Source organism: Vulpes vulpes, chromosome 12 (genome assembly GCF_048418805.1).
Source record: "Vulpes vulpes isolate BD-2025 chromosome 12, VulVul3, whole genome shotgun sequence".
NCBI lineage: Eukaryota > Metazoa > Chordata > Mammalia > Carnivora > Canidae > Vulpes > Vulpes vulpes.
Window position 1 is genome coordinate 142,393,377 of NC_132791.1, and position 25,968 is coordinate 142,419,344.

The following is a 25,968-nucleotide window of genomic DNA, read 5'->3' on the forward strand; positions in this document are numbered from 1 at the left end:
TAGTCATGGATTCTAACCCATTGACGGAAACAGGAAAACGTGATGCAACCATCTTGATAGAAATGAAGGAGGAAAAACTCTCTTACAGAAAAAAACAGTGTGACTTCACACTGATCCATCCAGTTCTTGTCCAACCCTACAGGGCTCTTCCTCACTTTGTCTTTCTAGGTTTGTGTCTCCTTTCTCTCCTGGAGAGAACCAGGGTTCGAAGCAACACCACCTCATTTATCCATTTATGCTCTTGCCCACCATACTCATGCAGTTGTTGCAGAAATGCTACGCTGATGCCATGGCCTGTAACAAACCTACTCAGGAGAGGTCAACAGTTACTTGCAGTTCTTTTTGACTGCAAAAAAGGTCTTTAAGGTCTCAATCATGCTGAGGATGCCTGGTGTTTAAACTGGAAGAGGTACTGGGGCCTCTGAGTGGAGTGAGGAGTTGAGCATCTGACTTTGGCTCAGGTCGTGATCCTGGGGTCCTGGGATCGAGTCCTGTAATGGGCTCCTGTGGGGAGACTGCTTCTCCCTCTGCCTATGTCTCTGCCTCTTTCTGTGTGTCTCTCATGATGAAATAGATAGAATCTTTAAAAGTAAATAAATAAAAATAAACTGGAAGAGATCCTTTCTGAATTGGGCTTTGGTGGACGAATAGGAGTCTCCAGGGGAGAGAAAAGAGAAGAGAATCCAAGGTGAAAGGACACACAGGTACAAAAGGCAGGGGAATGAAAGAGCAATGTGGCCCCCCTACTATGGCTAGGGCCCAGTGTTTGTTCACAACGCGAGGGGATATAACAAAGGATGGGGATGAGCAGTCGTGGGTATGGGTAATGGCTTGGAAGAGCCTTGAATGTCAGACAAGGAGCTTGGGGTTGGTGTAACAGGCACTGAGGGAGTCCTGAGAGGCATCAGAGTTTAGAAAATGTGGGGGACAGATTGGCAAGTTGGTGGGGGTGGTTGGGACCTTGAGACGCCTTGCCTGAGGAGTCAGGAGGGCTCTTCTTCTCTGGAAACCTCCATATGTCATGTGTAACATGGGTGAGAAGAGGAGACCCACTCCCAGGGCTGCGCAGGGACTCCCCAAGAGCCATATCTGGCCCTTTGGGGTGTGAGGTAGAGGCTGGGCCGCTCACATGCTCTCCGTGCTCAGTGATGTGTCTGCTTCCTGTTTCTCCTCCCTCAGGGGCAGCTTCAAAAGAACAACGCGCTCTCAAAACAAAGGAAGACAGTCCTCCACTGCAGAGGAAGCAGGAAGAGCCGACCCTGCTCGGAGCCCAGCTGCTGGGGCCTGGGGACAGCGCGATGGAGTCGGTGGCCCTGTACAGCTTCCAGGCCACGGAAAGTGATGAGCTGGCTTTCAACAAGGGGGACACACTCAAGGTAGGGTGGCTGACCTGGGTCCACATGGAGTGGGGGGTGGTGGTTAAGAATAGGGGCCTGGGACAGCGCCCCAAACAGAGTCCAGCTTCTGGGGGAGGACAGGCCAGGCTTCTCCAGCTGTCAGCTGCGGGATTCTGGACAAGCCACCTCCGCTGAGCCTCAGTGTTCCCATCTAGGAAATGGGGGGATGACTACGACCCTTCCTTGGAAGGGGGGCCTGCGTTGTGAGGATTCAAGGAGACATTAGCACAGTCCCCGGCAGGGAGTCGCTTCAACACCCAGTTTCCCTGGGAAGAGTTTGAAAAGACAGTTAGAGAGAGAGAGGGAGGGATTGAAAAGCTTTCGGGGTGAAGTGCACACGCTCTACAGGGCGCTAAAAGAACCGTGATTTCGGTGTAGAGAATGGCTCCTGGCAGCGCAGAGGAAAGGGCAGAGAGCCCGCATCCGGCCCTTTCTGACGAGCACGGCGGCCTTGTCAGGCGGCCGGGCCGGCGCGGGACTGTCTCCGGGAAACGTCCCTGCTCACAAGTGGGCCCGTGCGCCGAGGTCGGGGCGGTCAGAAGTCACTGGAGCTGCCGCTGCCAGGCGGTGGGGGGACATCGCTGCCTCTCCCTGGGCCTCAGGCCTGCGCAGCAGAGTAGTGGGCATTAGACCCGCTCTCTCCACCCCGCTGGGCCCCGCTCTCGGCCCCAAGCTTCAGGCACAAACAGGGACAGGGACTCCCATTTGCTGGCGCCCTGCTAGAGCCAGGCCCCGAGCTCAGCTACGCACAAGGTCCTGTTTACGCTGCTGAGGTGGGGAGGTGCAGCGCCCCCACTTCACAGGTGACTAAGCTGAGGCATAGGGAGCTGGCATGACTTGCCTGGCATGGGGTCAAATGTGTACCCACATTCTTTGATTCTGGAACCTTCGTTTTGTCCCCATGAGACTGAACAACCGGGGCTGGGGTGCAGGAGTGGGATGCTCCCCAAGAGGAACCCTGTCCCCGTAAGGAATCCCGCTCCTCTCTGTGCCAGGATGCCAGCACCTGCGTCCACCTGAGCTGCTGGCTGGGGGCCCTGGGGACATGTGGCCGGCTGGGGACAGGGGCAGGCTTAGCACCAGCGCTACCTAGCCAGGGCATGAGATGTAGAGCTAGGTCTACATCAGAGGCCTCATTGACATCTTTGAGAGCAGTCTGGGGTCTCTAGACCCAGATTTGGGGCTTGGTGGGGAGTGGGGCAATGGGGAAATAGGAATGAGGTAGGTGGTAGGCTCCAGCCGAGGCTCAGAGATCAGCCAGTGGTGGGCAGGGTGGATCACATCCCCCAAGGCAATTGTAGCAAAGACTGTGACACCCCACTTCCCTCCTGGACTCCTGTGCCTAGGACCCCAAGATGACTCAAGGTTCCCACTAACTTCTGCTAAAGCGTTTGCCAGCTCCCGGTGTGTTTCTTCTAACAGAGGTGCTGGCTAAGGGAGGTGTGGGCTTATGAGGCAGAGACACCCTGGAGCTCCAGGACCTAAAGCAGTGCCTGGCCTGCAGGAGGCTCTTAGTAAGATGTGGGCAATGTTGCAGGAAAGAAGGAAGGATGGAAGGATTTAAGTGTTAGCTGAAACCGGGGCATCTCTCCCGGTGGGACTGAGCACCTCGTGTCCACAGAGACCGATGCAGGGCCTTCCAGGCTCAGAGAATGATGGAGGAACGTCAGGCAGTGAGAAGACCTGCCTTTTTCTCCCTCCCTTCCTTCATCCCTCAGACACTTGTCAACCTATTGAGCACATACCTGTGCCAGGCATTGCCCTAAGTACTGGGGTTACAGCAAGGAACAAAGCAATCTCCCTGCTGTCCTGGAGCTGACACTCCAGAGAGTGAGTGACATCAGCAAGTGGTAAATGTATTGAAGAAATTAATGCAGGGAGATGCGTGAGCATGACAGTGGGTGGGAGGGGGTGGGGGCACAGCTTTAGATGGGCTGGTCAGGATGGTCTCTCAAAAAAGTTCAGACCTAGGGGCACATGGATGGCTCAATCAACGGAACGTGTGACTCTTGATCTTGGGGTCATGAATTCGAGCCCCACATTGGGCATAGAGCACAAAAAAAGAGATAACACCTTAGCTGAGCCCCAAAAGATGAGCAGAATCAGCCATGCAAAGAGCCGGAGGAAGAGAACCCTAGGTGCGGGGGTGTCAGGGGGGACCAGCTGGTGCAAAGGCCCTGAGGCAGGACCATTAGTGTGTTTGAGGAGTTGAAAGGTCTATGACTGAAGAGCAGTGAGTGAGAAAGAGAGGGTAAGGATGATGTTGGGAGGTAGGCAGGCATCAGGGCCTGTGAAAGATTTGTATTTCATTCTTAATTTGAGGTATGCTCACTGAAGAGTTTTCAGCAGGGAGAAAAACGTGATCAGATTTACATTTTCAAAAGATAACAGGGGATGGGAATGGAAGCAGAGCAGGGCTCTTGTCTACTAGGCAAAAAATGAAAATGGCTTAAACTAAAAAAAAAAAATCCTGATGAAATATCAATGTCCTTGATCTGTAAAGAGCTCTTATAAACCAATAAGAAAAACCACAAACAGCATAACAGAAAAATGGACAAAGGATATGAACTGGAAAGTTGCAAAAGAAACAACGTAAGCCAGTAAGTGCCCAATTTCACCAGTCACAAAAGCCATGCAACTTAAAGCAAGTAACTGTTTTCCATTTGACAGATCAGTAAAATTTTATTTAAAAAAAATCTCCAAGGTTATTGACACTGTGGGAAAATACACACTCTTACATGTGAGTGGTGGACAGGTACAATGACACAACCCTTTGGAGGGAACTTGGGGAACATAAAGCCGTAAAAATATCCATGTCCTGTGACCCAGAAATTCTGCCTCTGGGAAACTGAGACATAATCAGAGACATATGTATGTTTCCTCATAAAAGACTCAAGGAGCACTCAGTGTGTCTGCTGTCCTCGTCTAGGCAGTGACAACTGAGCAAGGAGAGAATGGGCACAGTCACTGCTCATGCAGCCGGTGTTCTGGTGGCAGACGAGGACCACAAACCAGATGAGGAACAGAGTTTGTAACATATAGAGTTTGTCAGATGGAGGCAGCGCGTGGGGCAAAGAAGCCTGTGAAACGTGGGGAAGCTTGGGGCCCAAGCCCAAGTATGGAATCAACCCAGACTGCCTGCTTAAGGATGGTACTAAAGATCAGACAGCCCCGAAAATGCTATTTAGGTGCATAAAAAAAGTTCATGATGCAATGTTAAGTGGCAAAACACAGAATGCAAATGTATCTGCACAGAAGGTCAACTCTACATAGATAATCGATAGGTAATAATTTTGTGGAGGGATTGATTTTGGGGAGGGAAAACTGTCTGTCCTGCACTGCATCCGGTGCCCCCATAAAAAAACTAGAAAGAAATGATCTGAAAAGCTAGCAGTGGTCTGTTTGGGGAGGTGGGCCATGAGCTATTCATGGTTTTCTTTTTCTTCTCCCCCCCCCCCTTTTTTTTTTAGATTTTATTTATTTATTCATGAGAAACACACACACACACAGAGAGAGAGAGAGAGAGAGAGGCAGAGACACAGGCAGAAGGAGAAGCAGGCTCCATACAGGGAGCCCGATGCGGGACTCGATCCCGGGACCCCGGATCACGCCCTGGGCTGAAGGCAGATGCTCAACCACTGAGCCACCCGGGCGTCCCCACATTTTTCTTCTTCACTCTTTCTGCATTTCCCACATGTTGTGCAAGAGGCGAGCATTCCTTCCAGGGCCAGCTGAGGTGGTCGCTGGGATGGCGCTGCCATGGCTGTGCAAGTGCAAGGTCACGTTCAGATCTGGATGGAATTTTTTTTTTTTTTTGGGGTTAGCTTTTAAACAGACTTTATTTTTCAAGACAGTTTTAGATTTACAGAAAAATCAAGGAGATAGTAAAGAGGCATCTGGACCCATCTCCCCCAGTTGGTAAGCATCGGACGCTCTGAACATCCATCGGCTGTTACATTAATGGATTGATATTGATACATTACTGCTAATTAATGAATGTAATTGGAGTTTTTGCATTGACTTTATTTATTTTTGCCATGTTGTCTTAAAGTATTCTTTATCTTGATTCCTTGTGTTGACAATCCCTTAAATTTTGCTCCCGAGGTGCCTCAGCCGCTTCACTCCTACAAAGCCCTCTTTCTGTATAACCATAAAAATGGGCTGCGATGTCACATTGTGTCCCCCTCTCTCCCAGCCAGGCTGGGGCAGTGGTGTGTAGGTTGGCTGGCCCTCCCTTACCTGGCTAGGCAGGGATGCGGTGCCCCCCCCCCCCCCCCAGAGCCATCCCATTCTCTTTTCCAGTGAGTGTTTCCTGCATGGCCCCTCTAGGCCAGGCCGTCACAGCCGTGCCTGCAGGCGACTCCCACCCAGCCTCTGGGAGTGCCCCCTGAATAAATTAATCTGAGCTCTGGTCTTGGAGGGAGTCTAGGTGGCATGTGAATCCGCTCTGGACAATTGGCCCCAAACATCGTTTCCCTGGAACCAAGCGTCCTCCCTGTCAGGCTGGGCACTTTCGGGGGCCCAGGACCCCCTTTCTCCCAGCTGGAAGAGGGAGGTGGGTGGTGGCTCCACCCTTATCTCTCCATGGGTGACCTGGCCCCCAAGGCCCAGACTCAGGGGCCCCACAGCCTCCCTGGCATCTCCAGAGGGAAGGTCAATGGCACCTCAGAGCCAATGCAGTTAACCCTGAGCCCACACCTGCTCCCCACAGCCGTTCCCATGGCATTTGAGGCCACGACAGCCTGCCGGCGCTCTGGCCCAAAGCCCTGGACTTGTCCTGGCTGCTCCTTACCTGCCTCGTGCCCGGCCTTCACTGAGGCCGGTCAGCGACTCTGCCAACACCTATCCTGAACCCTACGGCTTCTCTACACCCCACCTGCCCTGCCCCCGCAGTTGGGGCCTTGCTGACCTCGCTTACCTGGACTCACCTGGGCCAGTGCAGAAGCTCCTCACTACCCCACCTCCCTCTGCTCCCAGCTGTCCCAGTCTCCACACAGCAGCCATGCCCAGAGCTGAGCCTCCCCCGAGGCCCCTCCATGGCTTTTACAGTAAAATCTAAGGTGCTTCTCATGGCATACAACACCAACGCCCTCTCGCCCTGGCGGCCTTCCTCACTTCACCTCACAGTGCAGCCTTCCCGCCTTAGCTCCAGGCACACTGGCCTCCTCTCTGTTCTGAGAACAGGGCTTGCTCCTACCCCAGGGCCTTTGCACTGGTTGTCCCCTCTGCTCTGGATACTGTTCCCCAAATCTTCTCACATCCAGTCCCTTCCTATGACTTGGGCCTCAGCTCACGTATCACTTACTCAGAGAGGACTCTCTTGAGTGCCCCATCTGCTTCCTGTTGACACCCCCCAGCCCTCCACCAGACATCTTCCATCTTTTCAGAGCCCTTACCACTATATTAAATTACCTGTTAACTTGTTTCCTTCCTTCTTTATTGTCTGCCTCTGCCTAGCACAATGTAAGCTCTATGCTCCCTGCTGTCTCACTAGGACTTAGCACAGTGTCTGGCACACAGTGGGTGCTCATGACATAGCTGATAAGTGAATACCCGGCCAGGGAACAGAGGGGTAGGGCGGCATCCTGGGTGGAGAGCAAGGTGAGAGAAAAGTCTTGTGGGGAGGCCAAGGTGCAGATTTCACCAGGGAGGACCTGCTGTGAATTCTTATGTCTCAGGGGGGCTGTAGCTTTTGAACAACGTAAACATTAAGAATTCAGTTCACGTAACCAACCAAGAATGTTTCTGGGTGTTCAGAGCAGAAATGACAGGAAAGCAAAAGAAAGCAAAACAAAGATTCTATTGGATACATGACATTCACGGTCACATGGGCATTATAGTTACGAGACATGGCCACATTCAGCAGAGGCCATAAATGTGCCCATTTCACAGATGAAGAGACTGAGGCTGAGACCATGGAGAGAGGCAGAGGCAGACAGAGGAGTGTGGCCCCAGGCTCCAGAGCATCTTCCCTGAACCGGTGGTTGTGGAAGGCAGCTGACAGGCTCCGGGTGTCCTATTCAATTGAGGAATTGGTTTGGTTTTGTTTTTAGCAAAAGTTGTCCTGAGTCAGCCACCTGCTTCCGTCTGTCCCCGGGTCTGCTGACCTTGCCCAGGCTGCAGAGTCAGGAAGGAAGGAGCTCAACGGGGCCTGGCAGCCAGACAAGGGGGTGCCTGCCTGGGCCCAAGGGAGCACATCTCAGGTCTTCGTGGCAAAATGGAACTAAGCTGGTGGCCTGCGTTGGGCTGCCCCCAAGGCTTTGCTTCTCCAATGCCCTCTACTTGGGATATGGTTACATATCTGATTTTTCCCCCCTCAACAAATACCTACAAGGCTTGAACCAATGTTGGCACCTGCTCCAGGACTGGCCTTGGATCCAGACCCAAGTGGGAGGTAGAATGGGGGTGAAGACTAGTGCAACACAGTCCCCCCACACCAGCTGAGCCAAGAACCCCAGGCCCCAGAGTCCTGATTCGCTGTACGGGCTGTGACTCCTCCCTGTTGTGTGGCCTTGCTCACCTCTCATGTCTGGGCCTCAGTGTCACCATCTGTGAAATAGGCTTTGGTGATGTGGTGTCCCATGTGGGAGGCTTACCCAGGGAAAGGAGGAAGGAGCCCCAAGATTCATGCTGTAGCTACTCCCCAGGCCCGGCCCGTTCCTCCCTAGGGCCGCTTGACTGCTCACCCACTGCAACTCCCACCCCCCACTCAGGCTGTTTCAGTTCCTCTCAGTCCACCTGTGGACGAGGAGCCCATGTGACCCGAGCAGGCCAGGCCTCAGCCTCCTGGTAGCCCAAAGGCCTCCCTTATCTGCTCCCTGGTGCCCAAATCCCTGCTACCCTGAAATCACACCCCGGAGCTCAGATGATTAGGGTTGTTTAAATGCAAGTGACCCCAGGTGACCACCCGTAGGTGCTGAGCTCAGGCTGGGGCTCCCCGACCTTCCAGGGTACCTCAGACCCTCTCCCCATGGATCAGTGTGTGGGATACAGATGCCGTGGAGTCCCCATGCTCAGGGGCACAGCTTGAGAACTGAGGTACCCCTGCATCTGCCCCCTGAGACTGCAGGGTCTGCTGGGGGGCTGGGGGATAGATCCTGAGAGTCCAGCTCCAGCCTCCTACCAAAGCTCAACCACTAACCACAACCTCCTCTGGGTTCCCAACTATCCAACCTTGGGAGTCAGCGACCCTCCCAAGGACAGGTTGTCCTGGGGCCTGAAAGCAAGCAGGACTGTGAACCAGACATGGCCCTTGTGAACTTGGGCAGGTCCTCAACCCTCCTCTGTGAAATGGGTCCTGCGACCCCCTACCTGGGGTCCTCAAGCAGCAGGACCTCAGCTGGTGGCAGCTGTCCCTCTTCGGTGACCAAGTGACCATGTCTCTCCTGCCTGCAGATCCTGAACATGGAAGATGACCAGAACTGGTACAAGGCTGAGCTCCGAGGCGCCGAGGGCTTTATTCCCAAGAACTACATTCGCATCAAGCCCCACCCGTGAGTGGCTGTCACCTGGTTCTCTCCTCAGGACACCCCTACCCCAGCCCTGCAGCTAGATGACCCCACTTGGCCTGGCCCAGGTTGAGCTAAGCTCGGGGCACCGCACACCCCTTAGGCCCGGGGATTCCTCGCTCCCGGGTTCCATTCACCTGCCTAGGGCCCCCAGTCCCCACCCTGAGCAGGGGCAGGGGACAGAGATGTGAGGACCAAGGTGGTGGCAGAGTCAGGGCCAGCCCAGGCCACAAGGCTGAGGACCTGGAATGCCGGGGAACATCCAGGAGAGAGGTGGAGGAGACAGGCCCCGGGCTCTCAGGTGGCCATGTGGTCTCCGGCAGGTCCTGCTCTCCCTATCCTGTTTCCCTATATCTGTAACTCAAGGAAGGTGAGGCTTCCATCTGCAGGGGATTCTAGAGCTCTCTCCAAGAGGCTGGCTCAGGCTTTTGTGAGGATAAGAAGTGAGGGTGACAATGGGGGGGTGGTGATGGGTGGCCAGGAAGCAGATCCTGTGGGGCCCTGCCTTGGGGGTTTTGTGGGGAGCTGGACATTGGCCAAACAGACCAATGCCCTGGGACCAGGGCAGAGTGGGAGACACATGTGGGGCCGGGTGTCCTGGGACCTGGGACCTGCTGGCCCAGGGGAGCCCCTGTCACGCTCACAGCAGCTGGCATCCCATGCGGCCACCCTGAGAGTGGCTGGGGCAGAGCCCAGCCCCAGAACAGGCCCCAGTGGCCAAGAACCTATGAAAAAACCAACTGGATATGCTTGAGATGGTGGCGGAGGCAGCCCCTCACTCAGTCATTCATCAAACTCTAGCCACAGCCCCAGGGGCCTGGCCTGGGTGATGCTGGAGACACATGAGGAACTGCCGGGGTTGGACCAGCCCCATCGGGGGGGAGACACAGGAGATAAAGAAAGTACCAGATGGGGAGGCAGCCAGCACCGAGGTGCCTGGGAAAGGTGTCTCAGAAGAGGTAGCAACGAATGAGGCTTTGAAGGGTGTGTAGGAGTTAGCTAGGTAGAAAACCAGGTGTTCCTGGGAGAGAGGATGGGGGACAATGGGGGTGACCCCGTGGCAGTGGGACTGGTGGGAGGGCCTCAGGTGCAGCAGCTCCCAGGGGGTGGGGAGCCCAGAGATGGCTGAGCAGGGGCCGACTCAGATGTGGAGGCAGGTGACAGGGCCGCGCAGGCTGGAGGGGACAGACTGGAAGCCATGAGGCCTGCGTGACTGAGGGGTGGAAGGGGAGGGAGGAGCAGTGCCAGGGTGGGGCCCTGGGGGGTGTTTCCTCTTTATCTGTCTTCGAGTTCTTTCCAAAGCCCTCCGCCTCCAGCTTCCTGTGCTGGGCAAACCCCATGCCACCTGGGGCCCGGCCACCCAGCCGCACCCCGCCGGGGCTCCAGGCATCCCCAGCCTCCCACACAGAGGCGGCTGCCTGCAGCCTGCAGCTCCGGATCCAGGCTCCGCAGTGGCCTCTGGCCTGGGTGACGCGGGGCAGGTGTCTGCCCCTCCGGCCTCATGGTCCTTCTGTCAATAAAGGGAGGGCACGAGGGGAGAGACCCAGAGAGATGCCAGGCGCCCCAGGGAGTGACCACAGGCAGGGGTCACCGCCTCGGGCCGGTGGGTCAGGGAGAGATCTCGGGGGGCAGGCAATGCCCCCCGCTAAGGCCAGAAGCCCGGAGGGCCCAGGGCTGCTGGGAAACCTCGAGCAGACGCTTCCATCTGCTCACACAGGTTTCAGTGTGAGGCCGGGCCTACCTGGGCAATGCTGGTGGTTGAGACAAGACTACCTGTTGGAAGCTGCGGTGGGTCCCAGTTGTCTGATGCCCTTGGGGTCCCCTCCGTCAATTCTGGTCACCTGTGTCTGGACAGAGCAGGGACAGGGGTCAGGCCCCCAACCAACCTGTCGGAGGCCCTGCCCAGGTGCGTTCTCGGCTAACCTCAGCACCTGCTGCTGAAATGGGGGGGAGTGCAGTTCAGTATCTGACTCAGCCATCAGGCCCCAGGGTGTGGGTGGCGGGGAGGACTGGGGTCCCAGAAAGGAGCTACACCAGCCCCACTCCTTCTCTGGGGACCTGCTGTCTCCCTGCCTGCCCAGGGAGCCCCTGAGGGAGCCATGATGCAGACCAGGTGTCCCAGAAGCACCCACCCGGCAGTGTGCCAGCGGGTGGCAGGCAGGGCTTCCCAGAAGAAGGGCACGATTCCTTGGGCCTGGGAGTTAGAATAGAAGTTTGCCAGGGAGGGTGGCAGACAGGCCCAAGGGAGTGCCGCGGGAGTGGGGGTGGTGGCAGGGACGCTGGCATGCAGCAGCGCCCCCAGTCTCCCAAGGGCTCTGCAAGCCTGGTACTGTCATCACCGTCTCACAGACAAGGAAACCGAGGCAGAGGGAGGTTGAATGGCTTGTTCAGGGCCACACAGCCAGCAAGAGGCAGAGTGGGATTTGCACCCACCAGGTGTGGGGAAGGGGTGCCCTAGGAGCCTCCGTGGCACTGGGGGAGGGCCTGAGGCCACGTGCTTAATGTGCATACTTTCAGGGGAATCCCTGCCTTTCTCTGGGCAGTTCCCACATCAGTGAAATAAGGGAGTATGTGAGGTGCTGCTGGCATGGTGGAGGGAGCCGGGTTCTGGGGGCTCCGGAAAATGTTGCTCCTGCTGTCCTTGGAGTCACCTGAGGACCAGCCTTGCCTTGTTCTAATGGGGGGCAGGGCTGGCCTCCTCTGAGGGTGTGGCTGCAAAAGCCTTTGAGGGTGACAGCCACCCACACACTGACGCCTCCTGTGGTGTTTTGTGGGTTCTTTGGAGACACCCGGGCCCTCAGGAAACGCCCACTTGGGGCCCCACTGGGCCCCTGCTCCTACATGGTGCCTGCACCTGTCCCGCTGGGGGCTTCCCGGTGGAGAAGCTCCTTGCCACCCCCAGCCCCCCAGCTCAGCTTCTGGCCTGGAAGCCTCCATCCAGGCCTCCTGAACTCCAGAGACCCCAGCTGAACTTTCCAGATGCTCACCTTGAGCCCCCACACCCAGCAACCATCTTTCACCGCCTCCCCTCCCAGGAAATCCACCTGGGCGAGATGGGCTCCAGGATCCCCACGGTTTGGGGACAGCAGTGGGCCAAGTCTCACCTCTGTGTGGGGGCTCCCCAGAAGCAGTGCCTGGGGATTTCGGAGTGCGAAGTGGGCAAGGAAGGAGCCAGTAATCAGGGCTATCAGCACGACTGCTGCTGGCAGCGGCAGGCCCCAGGGTGGGCGGGGAGGCAGAACAGCCTCCCCAGAATGTTCCATGGGGGTCAGGGAGCTGAATGTTTATCACCCTCTCCCCTCGGTCATCACTCGACAGCTCTCTGAGGGCTCAGCCCACCCCGCACACAGGCCTTTGTTCGTGGCCAGAACCCCAGTGGGACTGGGGACCCGACAGGACACTGCGGACCGTGCGGCTGCACCTGTTGCCCCGGCTCTGGGCTTCAAGGGCTCGTCAACATCCTGAGACAACAGGAAAAGTCCCAGTTCACATCCGCCCCCGCTGCCAAGCCCAGACTCAGGAAGCATTTGCTGAAAGAGGGACGGAAGCTTTCAAGGAACAGTCTCCAGACCCCGCCCTTGGTTGGCCACAGTGCTGCCAGGAGACTCTAGCTGCTCCAGGCCTCAGTTTCCCCATCTGAACCATCAAGGGCCCCGTCAGAGACCACGTGGATGCTACGAGGACTAAAGAGCAGGGGGCTTGCCAGGGCCCCACAGCAGAAGGGGCAGGACTGGCAGGGAAGCTGAGTCCCAGCCCTTCTCCTCTAGGAACTGGGGGACGGAGGGGCAGTGGAGGTCTCGCAAGACCCTAAGCATCTGCCGGGCACTCCCACATCCCCAGTTCTGTGTGGGCAGCCAGGGGAGGGACCTGTACCTGGGAGAAAAAGTCCAGGTGGCCTCAGTCTGTGCATCTGTGAAATGGGTGCAGGGAGCCATCCTTCCTCATCAGACCAAAGCCACTATTGCCTTTGTCATCCGTGTTTATATTTTTTTGCTTTTAAGACTCTGTCGTCTAAAACGGAAGAGCTCAGCTGGGGTTGGCTGGGGGGAGGTTCACTAAGGTTTGATTTTTCTCTTTTCATAAGGGGATGTGTTTGCCTGGCAGGGTGGGAAAGGCTTGGGCTCTGGAGCCAGATGCTGGGAGTGGGTCTCAGCCGCCTCCTGCGCCGCGTGTAACACACTGCATGTAACCTTGGGCTTGTTGCTTTGCATCTCTGCGCCTCAGCTTCCTCATCTGTGAAATGGGTGCACTCATATCTCCTGTGTCTCCGGACCACTGGGAGGATTGGCGGCGTTGGGTGCTGGCACAGGGGCAAGGGGCGGCCTGGCCGTCCCACCGCCCTCACCAGCCCCCCTCTCGCTGCAGGTGGTACTCGGGCAGGATTTCCCGGCAGCTGGCTGAAGAGATTCTGATGAAGCGGAACCACCTGGGAGCCTTCCTGATCCGGGAGAGTGAGAGCTCCCCAGGGGAGTTCTCAGTGTCTGTGAAGTGAGTTTTGACCCGTGGGGACTGCAGGGGAGGGGAGGCTGGGAGGCAGCATGGGCGTGGCTCACGGTGCAGGGAGCCTCATCCCTGAATGGGGGACAGCCGGAGCCCACTGGTGACTGTCCGGGGGTCAGGGAATGACAGCCACCCCAGGGTGCGGCCCAGAGCAGTGGGCCATGCTCGGAAGGCAGGCATGGGTGCACCACCAGGTCAAGTGTCTGCATGTTCTTCTATGAGCAGCAGGGAGACATCCAAGACTCATCAGAGGGGAGGAAGGAGGACGCCAGAGTTTGATGTGATGGGAGCAACAGTGGGTGAGAGAGCCCCGGGGCACCCAGGGCAGGTGTCCGGGATGCGCCCTGCTCAGCGCTCACCACACGGTGACATAAATGAGATGATGGACTATGGAGCCCTGCTGCTTGGGTTCCAATCCGAGTTTGGCCACTTCCTGGCTGTGTGACCTGGGGCAAGTCACTTAACCTCTCTGGGCCTGTCTCCTCTGATGTGAAATGAGTTATTACAAGGACTATATGAGTCTATAAATATATATTTTGAGTCAATATATTTAAAATAGTGCCCGACATTGAAGCAGGGTTGCCGCGATGGGAGCATGGGAGAGTCTGACTTTGTGACCCGCAGCAACTCAAGCAGGACCAGCAGCCTCTAGGCCACGCAGACCTCAGTCCCAAAGGCCCAATCTCGAAGGCCACACTTCCCGGGCTGGGAGGTAGAAACGGGAACAGGAGTTGGGGCCCAAGGGGCCTGGTTTCTGACTTTACCTGTTCTCACCGTCGGGAACAGTGGTGTATAGAGGCATACATTCAAGGAATATTCGCTGAGCCACATTGGCGTGTGCCAGGCTACTCTAGAGGCTGGGGAAATGACTGTAAAAACCCCAAAGTTGCTGCCCTTCTGGATTTATGTCTTAGTGGAGGAGACAGTGAACAAGCAAAGACCTATGGCAGGAGTCAAGGTGGTCAGAGACAGCCTCCCTAGAGGTGGTGCTCGAACAAAGATCTGAACCTGGATTTGGAGGCTGCCCAGGTCCCTGGGAGTGATGACCCGGGAGGGGAGATTTCTAGGCAGACATAACAGCAAATGCAAAGGCCCTGAGGTAGGAATGCACGTGGGACGTGCTGGCATCCACAGCGACTGGTGGTGTGACTTGGGAGCATCTCCCAAGAGATGGAGACGACAGATCCTGACAAGGAGATCGAGTTTTCTCTCAGAGCATTAGGGAGCCATGGAGGGTCTTGAGCAGGGGGAGATGTGATTGGCTTCCATTTCTCAGCAGATCCCTCTCCTCTGGCTGCTAGGAGGAGGAAGGATGGTTGGCAGTGAGGAGGGGGGCACTGGGAGGCCAGAGGGGAGCCAGGCAGGGGGTGACAGTACCTGGGATGGTGGTGAGGGCTGAAGGCATACAAAGTGGCTGCTGGCTCAGGCCAGGTGAGGGAGTGGCATGGATCTGTGATGTCAAGGCCCCCAACTGTTCGGGTCTCCGTGGACAGTGGGCACAGAGCCTGCACAGAGGAGGCGCTCACTGCACCAGGTTTTGGGGTCACTGCGAGCAGTAGTGGGGTGACAAGGTTGCCTGGAAGGAAGGCACAAGTGGCAGGTCTGGAACTTGGCGGCGTGGCCTCTAAGAGGCCGTTGTCCTAGGACTGGATTGGTTTATGGCCAATGGCTTGATTGTCCAAAGGCTGAATGAATGCGGGACCCCTTTGATGGTTAATGCAGGGGTTGGGAGTGAGGACGCAGGTCGGTGCCATCCTGGCTCTCTCAGACCCATGGTGAGCTCTGTGGCTGGTGCACTGTCGGGTGGTCCATTTCTGGGGTAAGTGGTGGTGAGCGATCTGCACCCTGGAGCCCTGGGCGGTGGTGATCTCCCTGTCTGGGCCTGGAGAACCCCATGTGGGGCCATCTGCTGAGGGTGGGAAGGCTACTGGGGGGTGGTAATAAGATCTATCCAACATCAGGAGAGGTCACGGCACTTAGCTGATCCCCTCCAAGCTGTGCAAGCAGCATTGGCTCTGTTTACTTCCCTGTTCCCCGAATAGGGAATAGGCTCGTTAGTCCCGGGGATCGCACCCCCTGTGACCCACACACACCGGGAACAGGCTGGTTACCCCAGAGGACCCCACACCCCTCTCACACATAAGGAACAGGCTGGTTACCCCAAGGATCTCCCCACACACACACACACATTCAGGAAACAGGCTGGTTATCCCAGGGGATGGGAATGGTTCTGGCCCTAGTCAAACCTCTACTCCCCCATATTAAAAATGGGAGCACGGTCAGTGCATCTGTGTGTGGGAGATGCATGGTTGTGGGCATCTGGAGTGCCCCCTGGGTCACCTTGCCCCCTGGGTCACCTTTCCTCCTCCACAGCCCAGCCCCCACTTCCCCCTGGGGTCCCTGCAAAAGCAGGAAACAGTTATTTTCCATGTGCTGGCGGCCAAGGGCCTGGTCATCTGGGATTGGCGCCCGCCAGGCGGGCTGGTGCAGCTTCGAGGGCCTCCTAGAATCAGCTCCGAAGTCCAAGATCTCCCAGCGAGGCAGGGGCACAGGAGACTCACTGGGACAGCTTCTGCAGCCCTAGCTGGGGGGCAGGGGGGCCCTCCCAACCCCCCCCTCTCCCCCTGCCTCTCCCCGCCCTAACTCGTCACGCTGCCTGAACCTCCAGCATTAGGCCTGTGCACTGCCCTCTCCTGGCCTTTCTTCGTAAGTGCAGCCCCGCCAGTGCGCACGCGCAGACTCAGACCCAGGCTCTTGTGATGAATGAATAAATAAGGGGCGGATTCAGGGGCCCCTGGGCGGCTCAGCAGTGGAGGTCTGGCTTCGGCTCAGGGCTTGATCCCGGGGTCGATCCCGGGGTCCGCGGATCGAGTGCCGCATCGGGCTCCTCCCGGGGAGCCTGCTTCTCCCTCTGCCTGTGTCTCTGCCTCTCTCTCTGTGTCTCCCATGAATAAATAAATAAAATCTAAAAAAAAAAAAAAAAAAAAAGAATTCAGTGACAGGGGACACATTCCACGTGGCGAAGGAGATGACATCTGAACTGGACCCTAAAGCCTGAGTGGCAGTTTGTTGCACAAAGAGAGGAGAGGGCCTGCCGGGCACAGAGACCAGGCTGTGCGGAGACCTGGAGTTGGGGCAGAGAGGGGTGGGTTTGGATAGTGAGTGTGACCAGCAGGGGCAATAGGTGGTGGTGGGAAGCAGTTGTTGAGCAGGGGAGCAAGGACCTATGTCCTGGGAAGAGGTCTGGCAGCGTCCTTCAGAGAAATCCTGGCTCCTGCCCCTTGGGGCCTCCCCCAAGGTCTCCAGGCCAAGCCCCCTAAGATCGGCTTCCTGGGATCAGCTGACTGTGGTTTGTGCACAGCGTCACCAGGTGGCGTCCTCCACCCTTGGTTCCGTCCTAGCTTGGTCCATTGTCTCATGTGGGCATTTCAGTGGCCCTTGGGGGACCACTGGGCAGGGATTAGAGTAGGAAACAGACTCAGAGGGTGTATATGGCCAGGAATGTGGGCTTTTAAGCAAGACTTTCGACTCTAATATCTACTAGCTGTATAACCCTGGGGAAGTTACCCTCTGAGCCTGTTTCCTCATCTGTAAAATGAACATCCATGTAAAGTGCTTAGTATGCTGCTTAGCACATAGCAAGTGCTCCAAAAATGCCAGTTATAGTAATTATCATTATATTACCCTCTAGGGGAGATGCTAGGTGGCTCAAAGGTTGAGCATCTGCCTTGGGCTTGGGTTATGATCTCAGGGTCCTGAGTTCAAGTCTCACATTGGACTCCTCACAGGGAGCCTGCTTCTCCCTCTGCCTGTGTCTCTGCCCCTCTCTCTGTGTCTCTCATGAGTAAATAAATAAAATCTTTAGAAATACATATATTACCCTGTAAGCACACAGTAAGCACACAGCTTCCTGGCCCCTTGTCCTACAAATCCAGGGCTATTAGAAAAGAGACAGTGACATGGAAGAGGTGGTGACATAGAGCAGCAGGGAACCCAGTTCTTGTCCTGACTTTGCTCAGAACCTGCTGTGAGGCAGGGGCTGGCTTTCTTGTAGCTGTAATGTCCTCATCAACAACGTGGAGACAGTAACCCCAGGTGTTATGAAATGCAGGGACCCAGTGGTCATCCAGAAAAGTGACAGCTATAAAACTTATGTGTGAGAGCATTTCCGGCCTCGCTGACTTGGCTCTTGGGGACTCTGACCCCACTACACGTGGCATCTCCCACATGCTCATGCCAAGCCCCATAAAGCTGTCAGGGATGGGGTTTATGGGCCTCGGGCCGCCTCATGGAGCGATAGTGGCCACGCTGGCTGCTCTTTACGAGTTTACAGAGGGCTTCCCCCCGCCCCCCCTCACAGGGGCAAGTCTGAGCCGGCAGCCAGCAGCCCAAGGACTGAAGCTGGGGCTCAGTGTGACTTTTCTCCACAATCCCATCCAGGCTGCTGTGGACTCCTCTGCTGTCAATGGCAGGTTTTTCCCCCCGCAGTGAGGTATTTTGCTTCCTTTCAGGCCAGAGGTGCCCTAGAGTCATTGCACCTGTGTTTGCTCTGGTCACTGAGTACCTACTGTGCACCCGGATTGTCCCAGGTGCTTAGGATTCAGCCGTGAACAACAAAACTCCCTGTCCTTTAGGCACTCATTTCTACTGGAGTGACAGACAAGAAACAATTAGCACATTATTATTTTTATGTTTATTTTAAATTTTTAAATGATTTTTTTTATTTATTCAAGAGAGAGACAGAGACACAGGCAGGGGGAGAAGCAGGCTCTCTGCGGGGAGCCCGATGTGAGACTTGAACTTGGGACCCTGGGATCATACCCCAAGCCCAAGGCAGACACTCAACCGTTGAGCCACCAGGCGCCCCTATTTTTTAATTTTTAAAAAAGATTGTATTTATTTATTCACGAGAGACAGAGAGAGAGGGAGGCAGAGACAGAGGGAGAAGTTCTGTGCTCTGCCCCATGCGGGGCTCCATCTCAGGCCTCTGGGATCCCCACCTGAGCTGAAGGCAGATGTTTGACTGACGGAGCCACTCAGATGCCAAACAATTAGCGAACTACATAAAATCTTGGGAGATGATAAAGGCTCTTGGGAAAATGAAGCAAGAAAGAAGTGGTGCCAGAAGATGGAGGGTGTTATATGTGCAGGCAAAGACAGAGGAAGCGATCCCCAGAAGCCTAGTTTGCAGGAAACAGAAGCTCAGAGAGGTGCAGGGACTTACCCAAGGTCACACAGCAAGGAAGAGCAGAGCAAGGGCCCACTGATCTCCTGTGCCCAGACAGACCCATTCTATCTTCCATCCACCTTTCCTGAGTCCCAAAGGCCTCTGAGTCCCTGTCAAGATCAGTTTGATTCTATTTCATGTCTGCTGCAGTCCATGTATTCCGCCCCTGCCCTTTTCACAGATGAGAAAACTGAGGCTAGACTGCTGATGCCTGAAGAAGATCACCCAGGGGACAGTTAGCACCCAGGCCTCTGTAGGGGGGCCCAGGGCCCTGGTTGGGGCAGTCGGGGGGGGCTCCTGACCTTACCCCAGCCTTGTTTATCCACACTGGGAGGCCACTGTCACCTTTGCTGCTGCCGCTGCCGCCACCAGGCCAGAAAAACCTGCTGGGCAGGACAGGCTACTGCTAGCATCAGGCCTCACTTGGTCCTTGCTTGAGGCTTTTGTGACAGCCCAGAGGCCGGGCCCTGCCCCTCATCCCCCTGGGTAGGTGGGTGTGGGGGACAAACATGCCCGTGGCTGCGCAGAAAGGGACTCACATACAGTCACTGTGGCAGAGCAGAGAGAGACCCTACACACACCCAGACACTATAGAGACACACCCGGCACACACAGGCCAGGACACACACACACACACACACACACACACCACTCACTGGCCACTGCCCCGGACCAGCTCCAGATGCCCCCTTGTCTGTCCTCGCCTGGGCTTAGACCCCATCCTGGCTGCCCTTCCCTCCCCCGGCTCAGGAGGGCTCACCCAGCAGGGTGCCTGCACCCAAGCCATCCCTCCCAGGTCAAGGTTCACTTGGACTTGGACGTGGTCTCCCCTATATGCCCTGGAGCTCCCCTGGGCCTGGGAGTGAGAGTTTGAGGTCTAGAGAGGCCACGGAGGGTCTAGGGGGCTCTCAGACCATCTCAAGGCTGCATGAGGCTTTGAAGGATGGCTAAGGCCAAGACCAGGCAGGGGACGGTGCTCCTGGGGAGATAGATTCCCAGCAAGGGCCCCATAAGGCCAGCAGATAGGGGGGCTGCCCAGATGCTGAGTCCTGGGGTCGTCTGATAGAGATGGCCCTGCTTGGCCTCAGACAGCTGTAATCGCTGATCCGAAGAGGCCGTGCTCAGTTTACGCACCGAGCAGCATCCCCGACACGGCTGTCCCTGGCTGTGGGTAGGCCTCTCTCCTCTCTGGGCCCCAGTCCCTCACCATAGGACAGGGAGTTGGAACCAGCTAGGAGAAGGGACCAGACCTGCCATTTACGGAGCACCTACTGTGTACCATATACAGGTGAGAGGCTGGACCATGCAAACTTCCCCAAGTTGAGAGTTCTCCAATTCTCAGGTTGGAAGGTTCTAGACTTCCTGGGTCCCTTGGCCCTTTCCTGCCTCATCTCCTGTCCTCTACTCGCTGATCCTCTTATGTGATCAAGAAATACTTCATTCTGGTTAACTTTCCAGGTGGTCACTTGGGTTTGAGATCTTTTTCACACCTGCCACCTGCTTCTCTGCCCCCTTACCCAGAGGGGGAGGCCGTCCATACCACAGGCTCTTCCCTGGGGACAGCCCAGCCCTGAGTCGGAGCCTCTGCTTCTGCACTGAGTGGCCCACACATGGGGTCCCTGGGGGCCCTGTTTCCTGGCTTTTCGCCTGCCCAGCCTTTGGATGAGAGACCCTCCTCCCCAGGTACCCCCACCAACGTCTAGGGGCTAGGGAAACCCTGATCTGGCTGGGACAGGGCACTAGAGAGTCAGTGGGCTCAGAGGTCCCTCAACAAAAGTGCGTGGCCTGTGGGAGGCTGTGGCAAGTCAGACAGGGCAGGAAGCACCATCCTCCTGCCTGCCCTAGTTCCATGGGCCTACATGTCCCACGGCTGCCAGCACGAGCCACTTAGTCACCTGGGAACAATGCTTGCTGACAGCACACGAGTGGCTTTGTCTCAGGGTTGGGGATCATTGCTTCATCTGCTCACAGAGCCTCTTGGGGGGCACTGGCCCCCTTTGCAGCTAAGCAGCCCTGAGACTGGACACGTCTTAGAGAGGGTGTCAGGTCTATTTCAGGGCCAGGACACCTGGAGGGCTGGACTTGAAGCCCAGAACCAACAGGAGAGGGGTTTCAAGAACAAACCACCCTGATGAGCACTTAGCCGGGGGCCCTGACGCTCTGTTCCCCGAGTCCCGCCTCTCCCAACTTGGGCTAGACCCCCAGGGCCTCCTCCTACCTCCCTGCATTTTCTGGGTCTAGCATGTAAGCCATTGTGAGCAGTGGGCTAGACGAAGGCTGTACAAGGGGCTGGGGAACCCAAGGAGACCTTTGACTCTGAGTTGGGCCATTTCTCCTGGGCTTTGAAGCATGAGTAGGAGTTTGACTACAGAAGAAATTGGAGAAAATCATGTGTGCAAAGGCCTGGAGGGGAGATATGTTTGAATGGAGACAGATGGGCACTGGGTGGTTTGGACTCCTTAACATGGGGGGGCGCATCCCAGCTTGCCCTCCACCCCACCCCAAACCCACACACCTTGAACAATTCTTTGTCTTCTGTCTTTAATCTTAAGCCTTTAAGAAGGCTGGCGCTGACCATAAGGCAGTGAACAGCAGGCAGGGATGAGATAGCAGGCCTGGGCGGCTGTGGGTGACAAAATCATGCTCCTATTCGGGGCCTGCCAAGACCCTGGACTGTGGTCCAGGGGACTCGGGTGGCACACAAACCCCGGCTTACAGAATGATTTCATAAGATTAAATTTAGAGCCCAGGAGGTGGTTTTTTTTTTTTTTTTTTTCTTTTTACTGTCAAGTCTCCAGACCACTATTTGGTTCTCACTGAGCCCTAAACAGAATGAGAATGTAGCCTGTGGTTCAGGAGGCCAAGAGGCCATCGCCCACTCTGGGGCCATCCTGGGGCCCCACATACATGCCGGGCCATGCCCACAGGCCCCAAGGCTTTCTGGGCTTTTAGCTTCACCAGCCACAGAGCGCAGGTTCCTAAACTGGCTTCTTCCTGCTGGGGAGCTGGGGCTCTTCTGGATTCTCCCTGCAGCTGCCAGCCCCTTGCCCCCATTGGGCAGGTGAGGACATTGAGGTCCAGCTGGGCTGACCAGAGCCAGCAAGGATGGCTGCCTGCCACTCGGCCAGGCATAGAGGCTGAGAGAGGGGAGGGCCTCCTAGGGATCACAGCCCAGGGAATGACATGGTGGCATGGTCCTAGACTTGGGATGACAAGGTCCGGGACATTATCAACCCCATATTTGGAATAATCATTATTCCTATTGTTATACAACAAGGACCAACAGGGGAACATGCTGGAGTGACTCTTGACAGGAGGCCCTAACTCTGGGGCTTTGCTGCTGTGCGACCCTGGGGATGGCATGGTTTGCAGCGGGGTGTCGGTTTCCCCACTGCACAAATGGCTGGATTGGCACCTCCTGAGCCATGTGGTGGGTCCGGCCACCCCTGTAGCAGCGAGGGGAATCACAATGGTTTGTGCTGCCCATGTGGGTTGGGACAATGGACAGCACCTCCGGTCCTAGTCCGTCATGGCCTGTCCTGGCATGGGACATGAGGCGTACAGCAAGAGGGTAAAGTATATGAAGGAAACGGGCCTGGGCACTGGAGCCACATATCTAGTCCGAGGTGTTAAGATTTTATCCGGAGGGCAATGGGGAGCCATAGAAGGTTCTTGAGGTAGGGGGCAGGGACAGACACGAAGCATCCAATACACAGGCAGGCTTTGGTCTGAGTCAGGAGGTCTTAGGACTCACTCCTCACTTGTCTGCTGGCCCGGGAGGAGCCTGGGGGAGATGTTGAAGTGATGGGAGAGGAGGAGCTGCCTGACCACCTCTGCCTCAGAGGAACCATGTCACGTTGCCAATTGACCCCGGGCAGCACTTTCTGAACACTTACCCAGAAGGGAGGAGCTACCTTATAAAGAAGCGGAGGATCAGAGAAGTCCGGTGGTTTGCCCAAGGTCACACAGCAGCCCAGCGGCCTGTCCCAGCGCCCACACCCTTGCCTCCAGCCCCCACGTCCCCGCCAGGTCAGTGGGCCCCGGACCTGCCAGCTGCAGGTGGGGGTGGGGACAGGGCCGCCCAGGCCGGGTGGCTCAGGTGGCTGCCCTCCCCCAGCTACGGCGACCAGGTGCAGCACTTCAAGGTGCTGCGGGAGGCCTCGGGGAAGTACTTCCTGTGGGAAGAGAAGTTCAACTCCCTGAATGAGCTGGTGGACTTCTATCGCACCACCACCATCGCCAAGCAGCGGCAGGTCTTCCTGCGGGACGAGGAGCCCCTGGTCAAGGTAGGCGCGCCCCCAGGGTTTGGGGGGCGAGGGGGGGCTCTCTGCACCTGCTCCTTCTGCCACCCATCGCGGCATCGACCCAGGTCCCCGGGCAGGGCTCTAAAGTCCCCCTTTTGCAGTAATACAGGCCGGGGTGGGGAAGCAGGGGGAAGGAGGAGGAAGGCACAGAGTGGACGGGGCCACGGCCACACCGCGGCGGGCTTGCTCTCAGCCCCAGCGCCGTGCGTGGCCATCGTAGGGACTCTGCGCACTCTGAGTGCACGAAGGTCCCGTCACCTACTGAGGCTTCTGGGGGCCGCTCCCTGAGCTGGCTTCGTCCACAGGGGCCTGGTCTTCGTCTTGAGGCTCCCCCAAGACCACTTGGGGGTAGGCTTGGCCCTGGTTTCTGCCCCCAGGAGCTGGCCCCGGGTGGGGTGGGGGCGGTGTGAGCGTCTGTGGGCGAGGTCCTGGCCGGGCTCAGGGTGTGATTAGAATGATGATACCAGCCAACCGGGTTATTAGCCCCAACAAGTGCTGTCTTCTTTGGGAAGGGGGGTGTCCACAAGGCCCCAGGGCCAGAGGTCTGGACCCCAGGCCTGCCCAGTTGAGCCTGGGGAGGGGCTGCCGCCTGCCACAGAGAAGCTCTGGTCCTGCTTGTGTTAGACCCCCACCATGTGTGACCTCAGCTGGGCCTCAGTTTCCCCACTGTGTGATAGGATGAGCCCTGGAGTCTCAGGAGCCAGGGGAGGCAAAGGGTGACTTGGGAGCCCCCCATTAGTGAACCATGTGTGCCGCCAGGATGCTGGGCCTCCTCCACCACCCTGGGGGCTGGGGCAACTGTGAGCTCCCAGCCTTGGAGACCTCTACCCCACTACTAGGCATCTGTCCCAGACCTCTATCCTCTCTGCTCCCCTGCCTGGGCCAGCACTGCCCTTGGAGAATGTGAAGGAGCCAGGACGGAGCTGGGGGCTGCCTGAGGGCTCCCCACACCCACTGCTTCACTCAGGCCTGGGCTCTGTTGGGTACCCACCCTGTGGGATGATTCCAGAACTGGCTCAGTCTCCTAGGACCCATGGTACCGCCTCCTCCTCCCTGGGCTGAGAACCGCTAATTAGAGCCTGTCTGCTGATCCTATCACCCATCCTGGATAAGATTCCACAGGCTCCGAAGAGAGATCCAGGTGGGGCAGGCAGGGCCAGGACACTGGGTATAATTGTCACGGCGCCGGGATGATATGCCTGCAGAGAGCTTTGTCCAGCTGCCCTTTGCAGGTGGGGAAACTAAGTCCCATAAGGGCAGGGTCTTACCTGAGGTCACCTTGGGGTATACATAGGACAGGAATCTAGGCCGGAGAGCTGGGAGCAGCTCTGAGGGACATCCTCTGCCTCAAAACCCGGTCAAATGCAACAGCAGTAAACTCTGCTCTTAGCTACACATCACTTTACAGCTTATAGGGCCTGTTTCCGTGGCCGAGACAGTCCTGTTGGTCTATGCAGATCGCAGCCTCTGAGCTGCAGACATTCAGGGGGCTGTAGGGGGTTCATGGGTGGGGTGGCCATCTAACTGGATTTGGAGTGAGAAGTAAGTCTGTCCTCCCACCCACAGCCAACCACTTCTCTTGTTGGGGCCTCTGGAGAAATCCCCACTAACCACTTCCTCTCCTCACAGTCGCCCCGCGCCTGCTTTGCCCAGGCCCAGTTTGACTTCTCGGCCCAGGACTCCTCACAGCTCAGTTTCCACCGCGGTGACATCATCGAGGTCCTGGAGCACCTTGACCCCCACTGGTGGCGGGGCCGGTTGGGCGGACGCATTGGCTTCTTCCCTCGGAGCTACGTACAGCCAGTGCAACTGTGACCAGAGTGGGGCCCGGGGGTGGGGGCGGAGCCAGAAGACCCTCCATCCACCAGACACTGAGGTCCAGAGAGAGGACATGGACGCCCCGTCTCCGGGGTCCCACAGGGCTCAGCCAAGGGTCTTGGACTGGAGCAACAAAAGCCAGGCCCCCGGCTCGGGCTGCTTCACACAAACTGGGCCCATCCCAAGAATCACGGCGATGTTCGGTGCCTAGCAGGCAAGGGGAGCTCCCGGTGCTTCCTCCTGGCCTCTTCCCATTGGCTACCAGCTGCGGGGGCTCTGGGGCAGGGCGGCAGAGGCCCCACTCCCTCCAACCATCAGTGGCCACCCCAGCCTCAGGGAGAGTTGAAGGTTCCTGGGTTACATGCATTTGGGGGCTCTGCCCAAGGAAGCACGGGTGTGGTGGATGGGTTCCACCTCGGCTGACCATCTGCTGGGCTGCCTGCCTGCCTCACCCTCAGATGGCTCCTTGAGGTGTCCTGGCTCCTAGTGGTGAGGGCCAGGCCCGGGGGCTGCACACCTGCTGACCTGGACCAATGGACTGATTCCAGGTTGACACCGATTTCTGGGCTGCCCCACAAAACTTTGGGCTCCACTTGGGTGTCTAGCACCCCCCACTCTCCGCCTTGCCACAGACATTTTGGAGAGGGGCTGGGAGGCCCAGAGCAGGTGGGCAGTGATGAGAGAAACAGGAGCTGCTCCCCTCCCACTGGCCGGACACAGTGGACAAGCTCTGAGGTGCAGGCCCTGGGCACAGCCCCTTGGAAGGACCCTCTACCCTGGCTCTTGTTTGTTCTGCTCAGACTGGGGTGCCCCCCCCCACTGAGTTCGGGGAAACTATAGGCCAGGTGGGCGGTCAGGGCCACGACTGGACTTGGAGCTCTCACGGAATGGGACCCTGGCTTGAGGAAAGGCAGGGTGTGCACACAAGATGGGCAAGCAGCAGCAATTAGTGAGCAGCACTGGCCTGGGGCCTGGGCACCTTTGGGAGCAGGGAGAGTGAAGGGGGCTCTGAAAGCGCTTTGAACGCCAGGCTGGTGGTGGAGGGGGCAGTGAGTGGGGAGGCGGGGAGAGGAAGATGTTGTGGCGACTGGGAGCAGGTGGGATGGGGGCTGTAGGTCCCTGTCGTAGGCACCGGGCGGGCCAGAGACCCTGCGAGTCCTGAGCTGCTCCTGACCTGGGCCCGAGTTTTCAAAATAAAAACAGTAAAATGAGGA

At 57.1% G+C, this 25,968-nt stretch overlaps 1 protein-coding gene across 3 annotated transcripts; it reads left to right on the forward strand.

Annotated features, from left to right (window-relative positions):
* The first annotated feature begins 1,152 nt into the window (after positions 1 to 1,152).
* GRAP (GRB2 related adaptor protein) lies at positions 1,153 to 25,966 on the forward strand. 3 transcript variants are annotated; one of them, XM_026005605.2, is made up of 5 exons: positions 1,153 to 1,376; positions 8,793 to 8,890; positions 13,271 to 13,393; positions 22,750 to 22,918; positions 24,566 to 25,966. In XM_026005605.2, exons 1-5 carry the CDS (start codon positions 1,299 to 1,301, stop codon positions 24,749 to 24,751), a joined length of 654 nt encoding a protein of 217 aa, XP_025861390.1. In that variant the 5' UTR covers positions 1,153 to 1,298; the 3' UTR covers positions 24,752 to 25,966. The 3 variants fall into 3 exon arrangements, with proteins under 3 accessions (XP_025861390.1, XP_072586614.1, XP_072586615.1); XM_072730513.1 differs by lacking the exon at positions 22,750 to 22,918 and having other exon boundaries at positions 1,196 to 1,376; positions 24,566 to 25,408; XM_072730514.1 differs by lacking the exons at positions 1,153 to 1,376; positions 8,793 to 8,890 and adding an exon at positions 10,623 to 10,811 and having other exon boundaries at positions 12,224 to 13,393.
* Positions 25,967 to 25,968: the final 2 nt, after the last annotated feature.

Excerpts from the sequence above, each read along its gene's own strand:
- GRAP (XM_072730513.1), top strand. The coding sequence starts at position 1,299 with ATGGAGTCGGTGGCCCTGTACAGCTTCCAGGCCACGGAAAGTGATGAG. Across the intron at positions 1,377-8,792 it reads ACAAGGGGGACACACTCAAG|ATCCTGAACATGGAAGATGA; the intron begins GTAGGGTGGCTG and ends TCCTGCCTGCAG. Across the intron at positions 8,891-13,270 it reads ATTCGCATCAAGCCCCACCC|GTGGTACTCGGGCAGGATTT; the intron begins GTGAGTGGCTGT and ends CTCTCGCTGCAG.